The sequence below is a fragment of the Pagrus pagrus genome (genome assembly GCF_965226575.1).
Source record: "Pagrus pagrus genome assembly, chromosome: 19".
NCBI classification, from domain to species: domain Eukaryota; kingdom Metazoa; phylum Chordata; class Actinopteri; order Spariformes; family Sparidae; genus Pagrus; species Pagrus pagrus.
In genome coordinates this window covers 18923878-18944418 of record NC_140203.1, presented here as the reverse complement: position 1 = coordinate 18944418, position 20541 = coordinate 18923878, and the positions used below count along the sequence as shown (strand labels likewise).

Genomic DNA, 20541 nt, shown 5'->3' with positions numbered 1-20541 from the left:
AAGAACCCCTATTTGTGTATTAGCTATAAGAGCAAAAGCACACAAAGAACAATATTAGACTTGTCCTTGCGTTTCCCTGTCGTTGCAAATATTAATTATGTTCTCAACTAAAAAAGAAAGGATGGGCCAGTGTGAGCGAAGGAAAGAGGGGAGGATAGAAAGAGTAATGAATGCAATACCCACAGCAGCAGCAAGCAATCTAGTCTGCACACACACACACACACACACACACACACACACACACACAAACGCGCACACACATGCCGAGGACTCCAGCTGACAGCTGTTAGATGGTGTATTGATTTGTCCTCGCTCTCCTGATCGGCCTGCCAGAACTTGTCAGAATATTGAAAGAAAGAGAGCTCGAGAGAGGGACGAGAGACAGCGAGGCAGAGTGAGGAGAGAGAGCGAGGCGGAGAGTGAGAGCTAAAGGGCAAAAGGGGAATTTTGACCAACCGTATCTCCTTTGCTCATATTTCCTTGGTGAATGAATCGGGCTGATTTTTATCCGAGGCGTGTTCACAGGCCACACTTTCCTGTTGGTTCTTCTCCACTATGTGCATGGTTAAAGGATTATTCTGGTTTATCCAGTCCAGTCTCAAGGATAAAATGCTGGCAGTTCACTTTTCTGATAGCAACTGGTAAGATCAAGATTTGTACATGTCATGGGCTGCATACCATATGACCGTGTTACATGTTTATGACCAGACTTTCATACTAAGAGTGGGGAGGGATGGTGGTGGAGTTACAGGTGAAAAGGCTGCCAAGCCAGTGACCACCCCGAACCCTAACCCACCGATCAAGACTGTGTTTCGACATTTGTAAGTGTGAAACCAAAGGGTGTTTTTGAGGAGACGTCGGGACAGTTTCCAGCTGTTTGTGTCGACGAAAACAGAAGATTTACGCAATCTTTTCATGACCTTAACCAAGTGTTTTTTGTGCCTAAACCTAACCAGATCATCAGCCATCATTTCCATCAGATATAATGACATCGTATTCACCAAGTGCTGAGATCAGGACAAGAAACACCACCAGATACATCAAAGAGGTTTTAAACAAAACCCCAACTTAGACAAACTTATCTGATAGATGTAAGCACACAGTTTACAGGTTGGCTTGTTTTAAAGCTGTCTGATTATCTAAATCCTTGCCTTTCTGGCCCCGTCAGACCTTATTATGGCAACGCTACATTCTCAGCAATGATGGCCAGAAGCTAAAAAAATGATGATTGAATTACGTGCATGGTACCTTCATGTCCATAGATGTTTTGAAGCTGTCGGCTAACAATCATGGACTGCAAGAGGAAAGGATACCCTCATGCTGCTGTATTTTAAGTGATCATAACTGACAAGATCTTCATGAGGTGAAGAGGCCCTTGAGTGACTCCGAGCTGTGGCCGAGTTGTTTTTAGTCGGAGCAGCAGAGGTGTGATTCAAGTCTTTGTGAATTTTCTGGTCCATTGATGAAGAGTGGGTAACTGATTTTATCTCTACCTTCAATAAATGCACTTCTCAAACTACAATGTACAAAAGCAAAATGGGCCTAGAAACATAAGCTGATCATATACCTGCCCACCTTTCCAGTCATTTCATTTTTAGCAGTGCTTTCATAGCTGTAAGGATTTTAATGTTGGTCTCTCAAACTGTTTTATAGATATTCATGGAATGAATCACTTATCCACCAAGTTTTCATCTAGCATCACCAGCTAGATGACATTTTTGTTTGGGATCGAAAATACCTCAACAACTATTTCAATGGCATGCCCTGAAATACATTCATGTTCACCAGAGGATGAATTTGATTACTTGGTCTGGTTTTTAGTAAGTGGGGAACCAAATTCGACTTTTTCTTTTATAAATGCACTTCTCAAAGTTGCTCAAATCAGTGTCTTTCTCAGCTAACGTGTGAACTACGTGATACATCTGACATATTTAATTGCAAACGGTTGAATGGACTCAAATCTGCTATGCTGACATGAGGTTATTCAGCGTAAAAGGAAAAAAAGGAAGAAAAGAATTATGCAGCCCACCCAAAAAATACAATCCAAATTATGGTCAGCCTTCACCGATCACCCATGCAATGCTAATGGAGCTCATCTGAATGTGTAAATATAATTCTCCCAACCAAATTGGGATAAACATTCTCTGAAAGGTCACAAGTATTGATTGTAAATGTTGGCAGAACGTGGGAAAGGACAAATGCTTCATCACTGTTATCACACTGAATAGTTATCGTCTTCAAACCAGTTTTAAAAAATGAAACCTCTTCGACACATGAAATCTCACCTCCATCTTGTTTAGGACGACCCCGATGTGTTGTGCTCTCGAACGTCAGATGGAAAGGCAAAATGAGTAGGAAGCCAGCGTGTCATCATTCATTGTGAAATGGTCACATTTAATGGTTGAAACCTGTCATTGTATATACATCTATAAAAAAGACCCCAGGTACAGGTTACGACATTCTACTGCTAATACATACATTATTATTATTATTAAATAATAAACTTTTGTTCAATGTTAAAGTTACATATCATAGTTTACAAAATAGGATCAAGGAGAATTAAGCCATTATGAATGTCTGGAAAAAAACTAAAATCCTCTATGTGTGTTTTTATTATTTGTCCATAAAATAAAAAAAATACAATAAAACACATCAATATTCCTTTGAATAACATAATATTAACTGGTGATATTGGCTATTGAAATGTAAACTGCAAAAAGACATTTGTTTAAAATGTTTTTAAAGGCGTCAGAAAGCAAACTGTTTTGTGTTATTGTATCTTACAGCACAGAGCAGAATGGAGAACCAACATAGCTCGTATAGATGTTTCAATAACCAACTCTGTCGTCGAACCAAAACAAATGTGTGGGCAAAGAATTGTTCAGTCTCAAATCCACTTTATTTCTTTTTTTCATTTTTTTTTTTACAATCCAGGTCCTCTTTGCCAGTCGCTGAAAGCAGAGTGTAAAGCTAATTGTCTAAATAAGCCAGACTACCATTAACTGAATTCTTCAAAAGTGTTAGTCCTCATACCAACGAACGACTCGCTCCGTCTGTTTGATTCGGCCGTCGGAGTCGACAGATTCAGAGTCTGACTGGGTGTTTTTGTGGCTTCTTTGTTAAATTGTAGGTTTACACAAACAGGAGCTGCGGGGTTCCTCAGATTTGTCCCAAGTTTTGAACCATTTCACTCGGTATCAATCACACACGAACACATCTCTCTGGGGTTTTTAACCCACGACGAAGGCAGACACAGGCTTCGAGAAGCTCAGTGAATCGTCCGGGAACCATTTTGTTTGGGGTGAAGTTGAGTCTTTGGCATGATGATTTAGCTGTATGGGGACTGCTACTGAAACAATACACACAAACACACACAGGAATGCTCTATATGTGTGTGTGTTTGTCTGTATGGTGCTGTAATTTCAGAAGAAAGTGAAAATCAAGACAATAGATCAACAAAAGAAAGAACGAAAAACAAATAGGTAATGAGGAGATTATTTTGTCATCTGAGGAGCTGATATTTGTTGCTCTGAAGAGGAGATTTTCCAAAACCAAACTGTTGTCTGCCAAACAACAAACAAAGTCTGCTGTGGCACATCGAAGCCACCAGGGGGTAATATAAGACCGTTATATCACTGCTGCTGTTGTGGTTGTTGCTGCTCCTGTTGCTGCTGCTGCTGTTGTTGTCGCTGTCGATGATGATGATGAGGATGCCGCTTTCAAAAGTTCCTCTGAAGAATTTCTTTGTCACCATTAATCCAAAAATGCTAAATCGCATTATCATCGTCTGATTTCATGTCTAAGTAATCTCGGTGAGTAACTGTGTGATGGACAGAAATGATCAATGCACTGTATCCTTGAAACATGTGCAAAATAGAAAAAAGACCAGCCTCCTCCTCCTCCTCCTCATCTTCCTCGTACTGCCTTCAGGAATAAGACATTTACATCTGCAGAAAGAGACAGGAGCACGAATTAGACATCTCAAGCTGCAACTCATCAAAGTGTCAAAAGACAAAGTAGTAGATTGGCATAAAAATGGTTCCTGTGACTGATACATTGTATAATGACACTGATGCATCAATGTGCAAGCAGCAGTTTACTGTTGTAGTTAGTAAAGGTGGAGCTACTTTGAATTTCTTTATAATCTGTTCAATGATTTCCAACCTTGGGCTCTTTTACAGGGTCACGTATTCTGTTTTCTCTACTGAAGGGCACCCTAGAGGACACTTTATCATGATTTCCCCACCGGAGAGCACTTTATCATGCACTTTATTTCGCTGTTAATGTTTTTAACTCAAGTAATGTCGATATGTCACGTATGTTATGTAATGTCAACTTATCGTCATTATCAAACAACCTTTTCAGGTATGAGGGTGTGGTTGTACAGTACTATCTGCCTTTGGTGTGTGTCTGTGTTAACATTTATATGTTATTATTCAAATTGGCTTATATAAAAAAAACAAATGGGAAGCGATAACACTGTGAGCAAAAAGCACATGTCAGATTAACCATTATACTACCTGTTAGCTGCAGGTAAATTAGCATCGATGTGTCTTTACCATATTCATCTATCTAAACATGGCTCAGTTCATCCTCCAGTGATCACAATGAGCGGCAGATGCTTTGTTAGTAATGCAGCCATGTGTTGCTGCAGTGTTATTATAGGGGGGCTGTTTGTCTTGTGATCAACTAGGCTGCAAAAACCATTTCCTGCTTGCATTGCTTTGCATTCACCTTTGTTGTAATCCATAACATTCAGCATTTCAGCATTCATTGTTCAACATCTACATCTTCGGCAGAACACGTACTATTACAGCATGATTTGTAGAGTAAGACTGTAAAATTAATGAAATGGGACAGCTTTGGATTGGATTTTACCTCAAGCCCTCCAGGGGTTCTGCAGAAAAATATGAAGAAAGACCCCCTGCAGGGTCATAAAACCAACTCGACCAATCGTTGTTGCTCCTGTTCTATTAAACATGCTCTTGACATCGATAGACATGCATCGACTTGCCAATACGAGACTGACTGAATGGCTGAGTTTGTAATCAATTGAAAGATGAGGGGTTGTAGACTCATTACAAAAGGTGTGTGTGTGTGTGTGTGTTTGCTCACCACATGAACAGCAGCAGCATTCCTAACAGCAGAGGGGAGAAAAATGTGAGGAGCCTGGCAGCTCTGCCCACTGGGGGTTCAGCCTTCTGTGGTGCGTTGGAGGATGGTATGGGAGAAGTCTTGGTCTCTGGAAAAAACAATCAGAAAAAACCATAAACCTTACTGGGTACATTTTAACCAACTCCTCTAAATCATACCATGAATTATTTACTTTGGTGATGTAGGATTACAAACATATTGTTCCCAAGAGCAAAAACATCCAAAATTGTCATTCTGATGAATGGAAACTGAAAAATGCTCATCATACTGGGAAGGTCCAGACGGGGAGAGAAAAATACAGTGCAGAGTGAAATCAATTCTAATCAGCAAGTGCAATCAATATGGGACTTGTCAAGGCAGTTATGAAGTGAACTGGACAAAAGAAATCTCATTCATGCTGAAGCCGCGGGGGAGACGGAGAGAGAGAAGGACTGAGATAGAGCAAAAAAGACAGATAAAATATGGAGACGGAAATATGAGAAAGGGCACGGGAGGTAAAAACCTAGAGGTAAGGGAGGCAGTTAATGGAGCAGGAGGTGCATATATAAAATAAAAGAAGAGGAAGATGCATTGGGGCAGTTAATATAGAGCTGATATGGGACGCTCTAATACACACTGAAAATGTACTCATTTACACACCCATAATGTGCGGTATATTTAGATTTTACAGCACATAGGCAGAGCTGTAGACCTACTCAAGTCCTATTTAAGTCACAAAATTGAGGAATTGAGACTCCGGGGCTGAAAAATGAAGCCAACACAGCAGTGCAAAAAAACCCCCAAAAACCTGCAGTTCCTTGAATGGCCACTTGAGGCTGGCTCCAAAAGAGAGTCAATCTCAATGAGACCCCGTATTAAAACACCCAACTCTACAGCAGGAATAAACATGTTTACAGCTGTCCAGCCATCTGTCAACAGTCAGGCTTCATTCAGCCTGCCTCAGCTCCACCCACACTCCACCTCTTTGCCCATTTTTGGGATTAGGCAGGAGTAAGGCGGAATCAGACGCCGCCAAGTCAAATTCACTACAGTGAGACTTTACTTCCTGGACACACTCTTGTGACTCGGTTTGCCCTCGGTGACGTGAAACTTGACTTGGACTAACATCGAAAGACCTCAAACTTAATACTAAAATCATTTATTCATGAAGATCCCGGTTATTGAGTATTATTGCTGAGGCTATTTAGCAAAGGCTTGAAAGTGCTGTAAGTGTGTCAGTTACTATGATGATGCTTTGTTACAAACGCAAGTTCTGCCAAACGCCTGAAGTATCACACATACTGGATTCCCCAGTGACCTTCCCAGGAAACTCATGGATAGTTTAATGTATGGATAGAGGGTGGATTGCTTGAACAGATTTAAATTTGCTGTGACACTCTTTCCTGTCAATTAGAGATGCACGGATGTGATTGGTCCGAACTCTTCTGTCAATATGATTATGTTCAAGGGTATGGGGCTGCTAATGCAAAGCTGAAAATCACTGTGTGCATGAGCTGTTTTAAGTACTTGAGTTTCATTTTAAATTGCTTGACAAATAAAAATATCACACTTTACAGTTTTATAAAACTGGGCTACTGCTACAGCTGCAGGCAGCACAGCAGATATCAACTCATGCACGTTGTTTGCAGCTCAGTCGTGAACCCGCAGCATTTTTTTTAACTGGAGAGAGAATATGATTTCCCTCTCCTTCCAATTAATGACTGCAGTGTGGTTCTGTGTTGGGAGTGGGGAGATATTAGAAGGAGGCAGCCAGGTGTGAAATAGCCAGCGAGAGAGAGCGAGAGAGAACTAGGACACATTTAACATGATCAGCAGCTCAGTGCAATACTTCCTGCCTGCAGCCAAACATTTTGCTTTGGAGTGGTGGAGAAAATAAAAATTATGCAGAAATAATGTGATGGTGACGAGGAGAGACAGTTATGGGGTGCGCGTTGATGTAACAAGCTAGTTTGGGGACAGGTGAAGACAGGGAGACGAGACAATGATGTGAGGAGGGGAGAGGACTAATAAACAACGGAAGAAAAAGAGGTGAAGGGGGGAGAAGGAGCAGAAGGGGCAGGCACTGAGGTGAAGGGCAAATCTGAAAAATAAGGAGAAAAACAAGGATGGGTAAAGAAAGCACTGAAGGAAAAGAAGTTTAATACGATTACATTTGCTGACTGACTTTAACTCTAATGACCCTGTCTGTTTACACTGATACCAGTGTAAAAGATGGCTGCAAGAATGCATATTGTGCTTTTTCCCCAGATGAAGATTACCATTTCAGAGTTTTCTCTTAGTGATATCCTTGGCAGAGAAACACAGGAGGCTCCTGGGAAAGTGAACAACGAGGGAGGGCACTTCATTGCGTTTCCTCAACTGCAAGGCCGACCAAGAGGGCTCTTTATCGCGTTTATTCCATTTATGATTCCACTGGGCATTTTTTATACCCATGCAAGCCTTGAAAGTGCTCATGTCAGTCACCTAACATTGTCTATAGAGAAAATGAATAAGAACCTACTATTAGAACCCTGAACATCTCACATGTCAATACTATACGTCTCCTTAAGGACTTAAAAAGTAGGTTTTCCTATGAATTGGAGCGAGCATGCAGCAGAAGAAGACCTTGAGGCACCTCAGCGTTTGCTTCAACATTTAGCTGCGGTGGTTTCTGCTTATTAAGCATTTGCATGCATATAAACACACACTCTAGTTCTACGATATGCCTTGAAACAGCATTTATAAATAGGTGTGGACATGAAGGATATAAGAAGTGATATCTGGTGCTGCCCGTTTGGTGCGAGACAGTGTCCAGTTTCTGTCTCACAGAGTGGGCGAGGCAGAAACTTATATCTGAGATGGTTGCAACACGAAGGATGGCTGCAGCCTTTTAAAGACTCAACTGCTCTGCTTTTTACTTCCTGGAATGTGGTCGCTAAGCGATGGTCCAATCACTGAGGATGGGATTTCTAAATGTCATCCGTCTGTCACTATGCTATTCTCTTGATGTGAAATGACACTGTTGATGCCAGGAAACAGAACACACACTTGCGGCTAGCTACTATTTCACTTCATCGGCTATTGCTACTAGATGAAAAGAGAAAAAGAAACAACAACAGAGGACAAGGAAATATGGCACAGGCAGAGAGGAAGTGAGAGAAAGTGTAACTGTGCGTTTAGACTGTGAGCTACACAATCAATAAGTCACAGGAAGTCCGTTCATTTCCTATTCGGCTCAGCAGCCAGGAAATATTGGTCAGTGTGGAGATGTTAACAAGCTGGTCAGCTGAAAAAGAGACGACCCTGGCTGAAATTGTTGCTTTTCATTGGTCTGTTTGCAGACAGGAAATCTAATATTTCCCTCGTTTCCCCACTGATGTGACTCTGCCTCATGTTGGTGAATGCCAACTCAATAATTACTTCTGCAAAACAAATGTAAGTATGTTTCCAACAACTTCCTGCTATGTAAAAATATTGAGGACGTGACTTTACATAGTTAATTGAGCACCAATAACTTCGATACATCATCGCAATCCATTGTTGCTTTCATGTCATGTTATGTTTTTTTATCTGACTTTGAACACAGAATGTCGTGGATATGTACACCCTTGACACATCTGCTCTATCTCCTCTTGAACTTCTAAGTAAGCCTGTCATACCAGTATCTACGTTTAGAATATACACGAGATAGCCTGTGTCCACGACAACCGCTGTCTCACTTCACTTGACCTTGGTTAAGCTTGTATATAATTGCTATAATTGACGAGAACGATGGGTGTTCAATTATGGCTTCTGTGAGCTGGAGATGTTAATTGTGTCCATGGAAGAGAGGACATAGAGCCATTAATACATGGTCTGGGATATTTAAAGCTAACAGGCTAACGTCAGTGTTCTCAGACAGACTTACATAAATGTTAGTTTCTCTAACAGGCTAACGTTGGTGTTTGCTTCTCCAACAGGCATACATCAATGCTAGAATCTCCAACAGGTGTACATCAAAGTTAGCCTCTTCAACAGGCTAACACCAACTTAAGCTTCTCCAGCAGGCTAACATCTATGTTAGCTCCTCCCATAGGCTAGCAACAATGCTAGCTTCGCCAATAGGCTAACATCAATGTTAACTTCTCCAACAGTTAAACCTATGGCTTAAGTCATCGCCATACAGACCTAACAACAGCAGTGCTGCCATTTTTGGCTCTCTATGACATTTTAACTTTGTTAAGAAGGTGGCTGAAGGCCAGAAAAAGAGATACAATGTAAGAGAAAGAATGAGTGATCAACAGAGAGAGAAGTGAGAGGAAATAAGAAAAGAAAAAGGCTGAAAGGGAGAATGAGAGATCTTGAGGCAAAAGAGAGAAGGTGAGGGAAACAGAGCAGGACATGGGAGAGGGAAGGGAAGCAGAGAAGCCGCAGCTGGATCGAGAAGAGGCATGAGGAGAATCCCAATAACCTCCTGTTCTTTCTCTGAGAACACGAATAATACACTGTGTACTGCCTCAGTTTTTGTGTGTGTGTATGTTTGTGTTTATACGCTGCATGCTGTCAGAGGGGGGTGCAGCATGTGTGTGTGTGCGTGTGTGTGTGTGGCACTGTTTGTATGAGTTTTGTGTGAGGGCGTGTTAGGGCAGGATGCATGTCCTGTGTGCCATGTTTAGCATGTGTTTTCTGTGAGAGCTCATTCAGTGATGACTATGTAATGATCAGTGGGCAATGCTACTCATGACCAACAGGAGTCACTGTTGTACTGTAAAACTGTTAAGAAATGTGACTGGACGGGCAGAGATCGAGAGAAAGGCAGGTAAACAGAGAAGAAATAGTTCAAATTGGGTTCATATTGTCAGTAAATTACAGTTTTAGGATAGTTCTTCTCTTCCTTGCCTTAAATTAACCTACTTGACGTAAAATGAATTACTTATTAAACACTACTTGTATCTAAAATCCCATTTTACCCTGATAAACATCTGATATTAGAAGAATACAATAAATACACATTGCCACAAAACTATATAGACGAAGTGCCAGCCTGTATGTGGCCTTCGAGGCAAAATCAAGGTAGATAAAAAGTCTAAAAATTTAGAAAGCCTGTATTGGTATGAGCACAGCATTTTCTCATGTGGAATATCAGGAGAATAATTGGACATTTTGCTAAATAAACTTGTTCGCCTTCTTGTCCGGAGTTGGATGAGAAGATTGATACCACTCTCAGATGAGTCTGTTCAAGATAAAGCCACAGCCAGCAGCTTCTTAGCTTAGCTTAGCTTAGCATAAGGACTGGGAACAGCGAGCCTGGCTCTGTCCAAAAGTAACACAAGCCGCCTACCATCACCTCTAAAGCTCACTAATTAACATGTTAAATCTTGTTCCTTCTGATGCCTTCACAATCCAAAGTGTAAAAACCACAAGTGTGCAGGCGTTATCAGCACAACTATTTGTTTGCCAGGTGCAAATTACTTCCTGGAGTCTTGCCATCACTACGAGGCTGCTGGGCACATAAGAACTTACATCTCCCATCCAAGAAGTAGACCAGCACATAACGTACATTAAAACCACATTAGATTAATCAGATTAAACATATGTCAAGAAAGTGAATGAGTGTATTTCCCAGTTGGACAGGAAGACATATTTTTGGAAGGATATATATTTATATAAAGGATATAGACATATTAGATTGTTCCACGGTATCCAACGACTATTTAACTGTTCAATTAATTTAAATGAGTCGACTCCTTTGGATGCCTGGGCACCAAAACGTAATGTTCTGGGCTATGAGCACACTGTGGCTGAATCTGCTGGAGTCAGTTTCACATTGTGGTATTTTATAATGAAATATTGATGAGCAGCTGAAGCAACGAAATGTAAATCTTTAGTGGAGCAGATTCACTTTGAGTCTGAAAGCAAAAAATCTTGATGTTATGTAGTCTTATAGTTAATGTTAGCAGTTAGATTTGGGCTGTAACCTTCTCCTCTGTGGTAGAATTGATATCTTTTGACTGGTGTTTGACACCTTTGAATGTTTGACAATGACCTATAAATACTAGAACCATGCACACTGACATTTAACCACAAATTTACCTGCTTTTTCCTTTGCAAGATACATTTATCATGCAAGAGCTGAATTAAGTCCAGTGAGACTGTCTAAGATTTTGTTTTAATAATCCCATTTTGTTCCCCTACATGCTACCTCTGTAGGAAATTTAAAGGGCAATCTAAGTTGCCAGTATCTGGTGGATAAAGGTCTCGGCTTGTTGCGGGATGTAATTTGGTCACTGTGACGTCACTTTAGGGTGTGGCTACAGGTTCAGAAGAACAAAAGAGCAAACCTCAACCTTTAAACTACTAGCTTGTAGCATGTGACAACACAAAAAATACCTTTATAAAGTATAGTATTTGAATATTACAATAAAGTATTCACCAGCCTGATGTGCAGCTGGTGATGCTGTTGATAAATGCCCCCTATATTTGCAAGATCACCACAGGATTGCAATTTAGAAATGTCAATTGGCCAAAAATGTTCTCAAACCTGTCCAGTCACATTCAGTGTTTGTCCATTCAAAATGTGTCCTGCCATTTGTGCTTTGCTGTTCCAGCCCAGTTGGAGAGACGTGCACACAAGAGTGTTCAGAGCTGGAATGGATGTCTTATTGTTCAGGGATCAGCAGTGCGTTGAGAGATTTCGATTTGACAAGCGAGCCATCCTTGATCTCTGCCACATGCTGAAGGGTTGTCGACTAGATAATTCCCAGGGATAGTTTCTGTCCTTGTGTTTATGCGACTATGCGTGTGTGTGTGTGTAAATGTAACACCCTGCAAAGACTTTAATGTTAAATTATCATTTCTCATGCATAAAGAAAACTAGAAAGTGTAACGTCGCTGTACTGTAAGCGTGCCAATTTGAGGCTGTGGGAAAGACGTGAGCATTTTTTAAAGGGAAGGCAGTCTTTCCCCCAGGCGGTGTTCGGGCTCAGGTTGGTGTGTGTGGATTTGTCTGGAGGCTGCTGGATCTTACAGCTTAAGCTGCGATAAAAGTTCAAGGCTATCAAACGCTTATAGTGTACTCAATTTAATGATAAAGAAAGTTATTAACCAGACTTAATTTCATACCTAACTGATTCAGGAAATTTACTGTGTGACAGCCATAGGCTACGTTAAAAACATTTCAGGAATATTATATTATCATCCCAATGATTCTCTTGCTGATGGACTACAGGACTGATTCAAACTAACAGTGAACAGCATTACAGAAAACCTATTGTATTATTTCAGTGTTCATCACTCTTACCTGTATTGGTCTACTTGCATCATTAACTATTCATGACAAGCAATCTCAATACATTATACTACTGACGGATACATATTTGCCTTCAGCCTTTTCCTTATTTTTAATTGACTCCGCTAACTTGAACCTTTCAGCCACATTTAGCAGTGTGACTCTGAGGCGGTCGCTCAGTCAGTCCCATCAATTTGGTCCTGATTGAATTATACCAATAACTACTGGATGGGTATGTTTATATCCTAATAAACTGGTGCTGCTTTGACTTCTTCTCTAGCACCAATCATGAGGTTGACCTTTGTTTTTTTTGTGTGAAAAACAAAAACCTATGGGATACATTTTAATGGAATTTGGAATTTTGGATTTGATGGAAGTTTTGAAATGAAGTTACCAAATCTGAAAGCAAGCTATATGTCAGACTAAACGGGACAGGCTATAACTCACCGGTAGCAAAGTCCACTTCAGTTGTGGAAGTGATCGGCAGAGGGTCTTCAATCCAGGGTGTGGCATGGACGGCAACACTCCAGTCGCTCCATGTTCCAATCTCTGTGTCCTTAGCAGCCACCTGTTGAACAAAAAGACAGTAGAAATGAGTTGGTACAGTTTTTAAGAACGTTCTCCATTCCCTCTGTTAGAATTAATTTGAGGTTTAATTCATTGGTGGTAAAGACAGTGGGATATCCATTTCATTTGCAGCTTATATGAGCAGTCAGGTAGACATGGCAAGACAGAAGATGTTACCTGGATGATGTATTCCTTTCCAGCATAGGCATCGGTGATGGTGTGGGAGGTGCTGTCAGATAGCTCCACCTGCCAACACAAGAGAGCAGAGTGTCATCTATTGGTAAAGTAGTTAACCAAAAACCTGGTTACACTTTATAGTAACCATCTTCAATAAATGTAAGTTTATATATTATGAGGTGTTACAAAAGAAACTTATGTAGGAATCCAATTGATGTATATTTTAAGCTACTGTATACACAGATTTCTGTATGTGTTCTGTGGCCTCAGGGATATGAAATGTTCCCACAAGATGGTTATGAAAAGTCTCGGCTAAATAAGGCAGTTAACTTTCAGTCTGAAAGTTATACTCTTCTACACATATAGCTCTAACCATAAATTATGGGTTCAGTACAGAAATCAAGGCTTGAGTTTTTAATGTTTTATGGTGGGTAGATTCAGCTCTGCAATACAGAAAACTGTTTTTATTCAGCACTCATACATTTACAACACTCTTTTCATCATCATTCTGTGCATAGGTTAAGTCTGTTGCTTTATCCTCGCAGTGTTTTGCATTTCACTGTTGAATTGATTGAACCTCGATGCCCCTGCAGCCTTTACACTCCACACATACCAACACTGAGACACGCATGCAAAATACCAGTCATAATTGATGATTACACCAGAAAGCTTTGGCATCAATGCCACGTAATTTCATAACACAATATAATGCATGCCAACATTTGAAAGCCTTTTGTGCACACTTTCATTTGCAGAGCGCAACAGAGAATGAACTAAATGTTTGTGTCACCGGGGAGTGCATGAGAGAATGATTTGCTGCCTCTCTGTAATTTACAGTTAGTGTTGTGTGTGTGTGTGTGTGTGTGTGTGAGTGTGTGTTTGTCTGCCTTTGGCCTGTGTTTGACAGAGTAGAGGGAATAGGGAGAAGGAGGGTGCTGCCTTTTCTACTCCTGAAGTCGAATTAAATGATTTAGTGGCATGCCTGTTACCTTCTGCAGTCCACACACACAACCCCCCCTCCCCCCCCCACACACACACAGAAGGTTATCTGAAATCATTCACTGTACTTACCTAACAAGTAGTTTCTTTCTTGTGTCGGCTGAACTATAAATAATGTTTATCTTTTCAAATTCTCGATATAAATTGGGGGATGATCGTGGCCATCTTTATAATCTCTTCTGAATGTTTTTACAATAATGCTTTTTTCTTGTATTGAATACCAGTAACTGCTAATAACCCAATCATGCATGAATTCTGATATTTGCCGTTCTAGATGAACACTGTAAACAATAACATTAATATAAAGCTGTACAATTAAAAAACCTAAAAATCTTAAACATTTTGTTAATTGTGAGTCAGTATATATCATTATGCCCACAAATGCAACCTACATTGTTATACTGTGAACACACAGACATTGTGTAGATATTGCAGCTAAAATCAAGAGTGTTGTTAGGCTTAATTGAAAAGTATATTTACCATTTACCTGTAGTTTAGTCAGAATACTTCAACTGCTTTACTGTATGTGTAAGTACAACTGTAACTGAGAGCACATATAATGTCCTTCATGATACCTTGTTGTTGCACAGGCAAACTATGCACACAATACTGCTGTCAGTAGAGGTCAAAGTTAAAATGAGGAATAGTTGAAACATGGGAATTATTTTTAGTATTTGCCTTTGATTTCTCTTAAAAATAATGTTTTACTGACGGAAATGAGGCCCAAAAGAACAAAAATTAGACCTTAGCTCCAATAAAACAGAATAGTTGATATCTCAAGGGCTGGTGATAACAATCTGTGATTTGATCAAAAAGCCCTCACACCACCATATGATTTTTGCCAACCACCAGCTGTAACCAAGCCTCCGATATGGACTTTTCCCTTCTAGGAAGTGTCTTCAGGATGGGCAAATCTGCAGTCGATCTGACAAATAACCCCCTCATACATCCCCAGCGCTCATGCTGCTTTCTCTGTTCGACCGTAATCTCTCTCTCATTGCTCACCCTCTCCGTAAAGACGACCCTTTGGTTTTCAACTCAGCCTCGATCTTCGCAGCCTCTCTCTGTCTGCACTAATTCTTTGTCTCTCGGCCTCTCTCCCCTCCGTTTGGAAGGAAGTTCGGCTTTATCTGCCCAACCGAGCGCTGCGTTTACAGGCTTAATTTCATTAGCGGAATGCAATAACAATGTCATCCGAGCATGTGTGCATGTTACATGTTCCTGTTGAGTGCTGTGTGGATATACTTCAGTATATATAGTGTGTGTACATGTGTGTTTTACCAAGCGTGTGTGCAGCTCTTTGAGGCTAAACCTTCCACTGTTTACATGTAGTCCAACCAGCGTATCCAACCATAGCTTCTATCGGCATTCCTCAGTCAGTGCAATGTGTGCGTGTGTGCCATTATGTGTGCGTGTGTGCCATTATGTGTGTGTTTGAATACTAATGTCTATTGTGTGAAAGCTTGTGAAGGTTCAGCCACACGCGTGCGTCTGTTTGATTCCATGTGTTCAAGTAGATCTGAGCATGTGCCTTTATTTTTTTGAGTGTGTGCGCTCGAATGTAACATGACTGTGAAAAAGAAAACACATCACTTTCGGAAAATAAGCAGTCCTAAATGTTCCTTTGTGATTCTTTTGTATGCACATGTTTACACTCGTGTTAGTACATGCATTGCTGTTTGTCTTTGCAAGGCTCGACTGGAGCTGGTGCTTGTGTGTGTGGGCACATGTATATGAATGTATGTGGAAGAGTATATGGAGTACACAGCTTGCAGATAAACATTTCCAGAGAGATGGATGTGATGCTGTGTTGCCAAGTGGCTAAACAGGGAGCAGTGAGAGCAGCACTTAATATCACGTACTGGAGGAGGAGGAGGGGAGGGAAGAGGGGGAGATGGATAGATGGAGGGGTGAGATGCATTTTGGAGAGGCTGCCAAAAAACACAGTCAGATCATTTACACTGCAAGACCAAGCCTGTGTGTTGTGGCTGTGGTGGTGAAGTATATTTACTTGTTGCTCTGCGCGCGCGCGTGTTTATGTTTCACATGGATCTGTAGTGCTGATGTATTGTACACTAAGCTGTTCAGAGCCGTAAAGAAAAAACAGACTTTTGCAGTTGTGTGCATGCATTTGACTGTGTGTGACTCATCCGCACACACATGTACGCACACAAAGTGAAGTAGGCATACACACACACAAACACTGCCACTCCTAAAACCCAAATATTTAACTTGCTTAATGTACAGTGTAGTCACTAAGCCCAAGATATATTGTGAAGATAATAATAAAGACTAAAGACCAAAAGATGTCTAATTTAAAAGTAATGAACGCTAAATGTCTTCACCCTGCAGAAATCCTCATTTCATGCATAAACACCATATGTCTTTTCATTGTAAACAGCATATGTGAGCGTGAATGTTTGACAATGAACCAGAGAACACAAAGATGCTGGCCTGGTACCATCGCAGTGATTCACATGAAGAAGCAGCACACCTGGATTTTCTAAACCTTCTGAATGTGCATGGAAATGCAAATGTATTGTTGCTTCATCCTGAAACCAAAGTGCGGCACCTTTACAGTAAAATAAAAATTGAGCCACAGAGGCTGCAGTTCTAAGACTCAAGAGGAGCCTTAAACTGCAGCTGCTGAATAAATATTTTACTTGGCTCAAGCTTCAACAACTACTATCAAATATAGCCAGCTAGCTCCCTTAGCCAAAGCAACAACATTGCCAAAGTGATTCTGATCAACCAACTGTTCACACTGTTTGTACAGTAAACTCACTACACAGACACAGCATCCCGTCCTCTCCCTTTAACTAGGCTATTCTAATAGTTTTTTTGTGGTTACTCTTAGCAACACAAGCTAGCTAAAACTGCTACCACTGGCTCTTCACTTTGCTATTTAGCCAGCTGGGTAGATGGCATTAGCAGCCTTGTTAAGCTAAATTAAAAAAAAGGAGATGTTAATTTCTGTTATAATGACAGATATTTTGTCCCTGCTCATTCACCTGGCAGCCAATCACATGCCTGCCTCAAGACATATCAATAACTGCTACTAGATTTAGCCAGTTAGCACCTGTTAGCTAGAGCAACAACAGTTTCAAAGTAAATCTGTATCCACTATACAGTACAGTAGCTGATGTTGTACATGAGCACATTAAAAGGAGAATTTACCTCAAAATGAACATGTAGTTATTATGTGCCTAATCCCATGACGATGGAGAGTCGGATGAGCGTAGCTTAGTTTAGCTGAGCAGCGAGACTACAGGGAAGACTTCAGTATATCAAATGGTTTAAATAACATCTTTTCAAATCTAGTCGGGATCTCGGGGCTTTTGGAGACTTGGATTACGCCATGCAAGGTTCATGGAGCCATTTTTATGCTTTTTTCATCTGTTTTTTTTTTTTTTATGTTTTAAAACAAGTCCCCATCTAGGCCAACTTAATTTATTTAGGAGAATGCTGTAACACTGTTTTGCTGCAGAGCTCCAGAAATGTTTTCTGGACTACACTTTAACTGACTTTCCATTGACATGAGGGTGAGTAGATAATGACTAAAGTTTACTATGTTTTCCTTTTTAAGTGACATTATGAAGAGCATTTCAAAATGTGACTTTATAAAATCAAAAGTGCCATTTTAAAACGTGACATTAAAAAAGGATATTATTCATGCGATTATTCACTTTGTAATTGTTTGTTTTGCTTTGTTTGTACTCCATTAGAATGACTCTTTGTGATATCACTGATGACACACTGTGTGCAAGGGAGTCACAACAGATGTTCTTCCAGATATCATCAAACTGTAATTCCAGGTGTGATCTTGAGAAGAAGTGTGGTGTTGTACACACATGGCTACAAATTACGTTTAGCTTAGCAGCTCCACAAGATGCCTTTTGACATGTGGAGGCTATATGAGTTATATCTGTAGGTGGAGATCAGTCATGACAGTGAAGACAAGAGTGTAAGAGTCTCTGGGTCAGTGAACTCTATATGCAAAGTAAATGTTAGTATACTGCACACAATATAAAATCTATATCTACAAGTTATTTCTACTATACTTCAACAAAGAAAATCAAGTGCAAAATATAAAAGATGGACAATATGTCGGTTCAAAATATTCTGGTTTAGGTCCAAGATACAACAAGGCCTGGGAGTGAGGAGGATGAGGAAGAGAAGCTTGAGTGAAGAGAATTCACTCGCACACAGAGCTTAGTGCTACAATACACACAGAGATGCACACACTCCACCGAGAGCCTCTACACAAATCCAGACAATACGAGGGGCAGAGAGAGGAGATGTGAACATTCCTCAGGGATTGCATAAGGAACTGTGTGAAAAAAGAGTGACCCTTTACTTTTCACACATCCTTTTTTTCTTTTCTTTCCTTCCTCTCCTCTCCATTCCTCTTCTCTCCTCTCTCTATTTTGCCTCATACCTACTAAAACGGTCTTTCTTGTGCCTTCTTTCATCACTTTTCTATCCTGTACTTGTGTTTACTGTTGCAGAAACCACAAATAACTTTCCCTCTCGTATCAATAAAGTTTCATCACATCTTATCAAATATACATTGTAAAAGAATGAAAAGAAAGGAACTCCAACTGAGCCCATGGACACAAACAACAGGTCACGCTAGGCATCCAATAAGCGTAATAGCATGATATTAAATATCTAATTAAGACCTGCCTCAGGGGGGTTATTCATGCTATTATATGTGTTATCATATATATTATCTGTAGACACAAATCTAATGGGATAGGGCACCATATATGTAAGTCAGAGGTGGAGATGAAGATGAGATAAGCAGAAGAGCCGGGAGACAAGAGGAAAAACAAAGAAAGAAAGTGTAGACTGACAGACAGAAGGACGGGGAAAAATGAAGAGGCTGAGGAAAGAGAGAAAAACAGAGATGCAAAAAGGAGACAGTCAGAGAAAGAAAAAAGAGAAGGAAAAGCAGAGAGAGGGAGACATGGAGAGAATTGGCGTCGGTGGTCAGATCTAATCCAGTGAGCATGTCTGTTGTCCTGGAAAGGAAACCCAATTATATGGCACTTCCACTGGCCCGATGGCGCTCTGTGTGTGTATGTGTGCGTGTGCGCACTGAGAAGGTTGGTCTCATTAGGTTGACTGACAGCTCCCATTTTTCCGCCGTGCACTCCGCCCATTTGAACACACACACACACACACACACACACACAAACACACACACACACACACACACACACACACACACACACACACACACACAGAAACCAAATCGAGGGGTAATTTCTCAGACAGTATTTCCTCCTGTGAAGCCCCAATCGCCATAGCAGCAATTACTGTAAAAGGAAGCTGAACCCCCACCAGCCAATCGAAAATCCCCAACTACACCTTGCTCCCTTAAAAAGCATGTGGTGGTTTTAACAACACAGCCGTGCCTGGAGGCGTCCCTACATTAGCTTCAGCTTATGCTGTCATGCCGGCATGACAAAAATGTCAAACATGAAGGTATCAAGAAAGATTTGAATCAGAAATAATTGTACATCATATTTTAACAAATAAAGCTTATTTTACCTGTACTCTCGTTTTAAGGTGAATACTGAAAAAAAAAAATCACCATATATATACCTTGTTCTCCCTGATCTCTCTTTTATTTAGACACTCCTCACAGTTCATGATAAAACAATTCAAAAATCTGAGAAAAGAAAAGGAAAAAAAATATCTGGGTTTCCTTGGCGACGAGCCCAGCCTGTACTCTGCTTCTCGCCAAGTATGAGTTGGGATAGGCCTCAACCCACCGTGACCCTGCACAGGATGAGTGGGTATAGAGAATGCATGTATGGATGGATGGATTTCTTTTCTTTGTCAGTGAATTCTGCATTTATACAGCTTCCTTATCCTGAGAACGTTTCAAAGCGCTTTACGAAATCTCCGATTAACCCACTCACACACATTCATATACCACTGACTTGCACACTGGAAGCAGATTTGAGGTACACTACCGTGCTCAGGGACACTTCCAAAGATACCATTAGAAAGAAACGGGGATCAAACCCTCAACTCTGTAACTACTTGACGACTTCTACCCTCGACCATGACCATTGAGATAACCGTTACCTGGTCAATGCTTTATTTTATGATTGTTTAGCACTGGCATTCGACTCGCCTAACTTTAAAATTAGAAGACATTTGTCTAAAATTTGATGTATAAAATGTCTTTTAATCAGTTGATTAGACTCACCCTGGGAGTTATCTAGATCTGTGATTCATGCAACTACCTGTTTAGAGGTCCGATTTGTACAATACTTGATTTTTGAGTATCATTCCCAACTAGTCAAACACTGACACTTTGGGTTTTCCAATTCCCAAGAGTCGGTATTTGATGAGACTCAAAAATCAACTTTCTTACAATTGGG

At 40.6% G+C, this 20541-nt stretch overlaps 1 protein-coding gene across 2 annotated transcripts in view; it reads right to left on the bottom strand.

Moving 5' to 3' along the window:
• Positions 1 to 2367: 2367 nt before the first annotated feature.
• The window catches only part of cntfr (ciliary neurotrophic factor receptor), a 239937-nt gene continuing 221763 nt past the window's right edge, over positions 2368 to 20541 (bottom strand). For both annotated transcript variants that reach the window (XM_084382630.1, XM_084382629.1), the window contains 4 exons: positions 13145 to 13213; positions 12848 to 12968; positions 5116 to 5242; positions 2368 to 3947 (listed from right to left, as the gene is read on the bottom strand). In XM_084382630.1, coding sequence (XP_084238756.1) covers position 3947; positions 5116 to 5242; positions 12848 to 12968; positions 13145 to 13213 — 318 coding nt within the window. In that variant the 3' untranslated portion in view covers positions 2368 to 3946. The remainder of the gene's footprint in view (positions 3948 to 5115; positions 5243 to 12847; positions 12969 to 13144; positions 13214 to 20541) is intronic.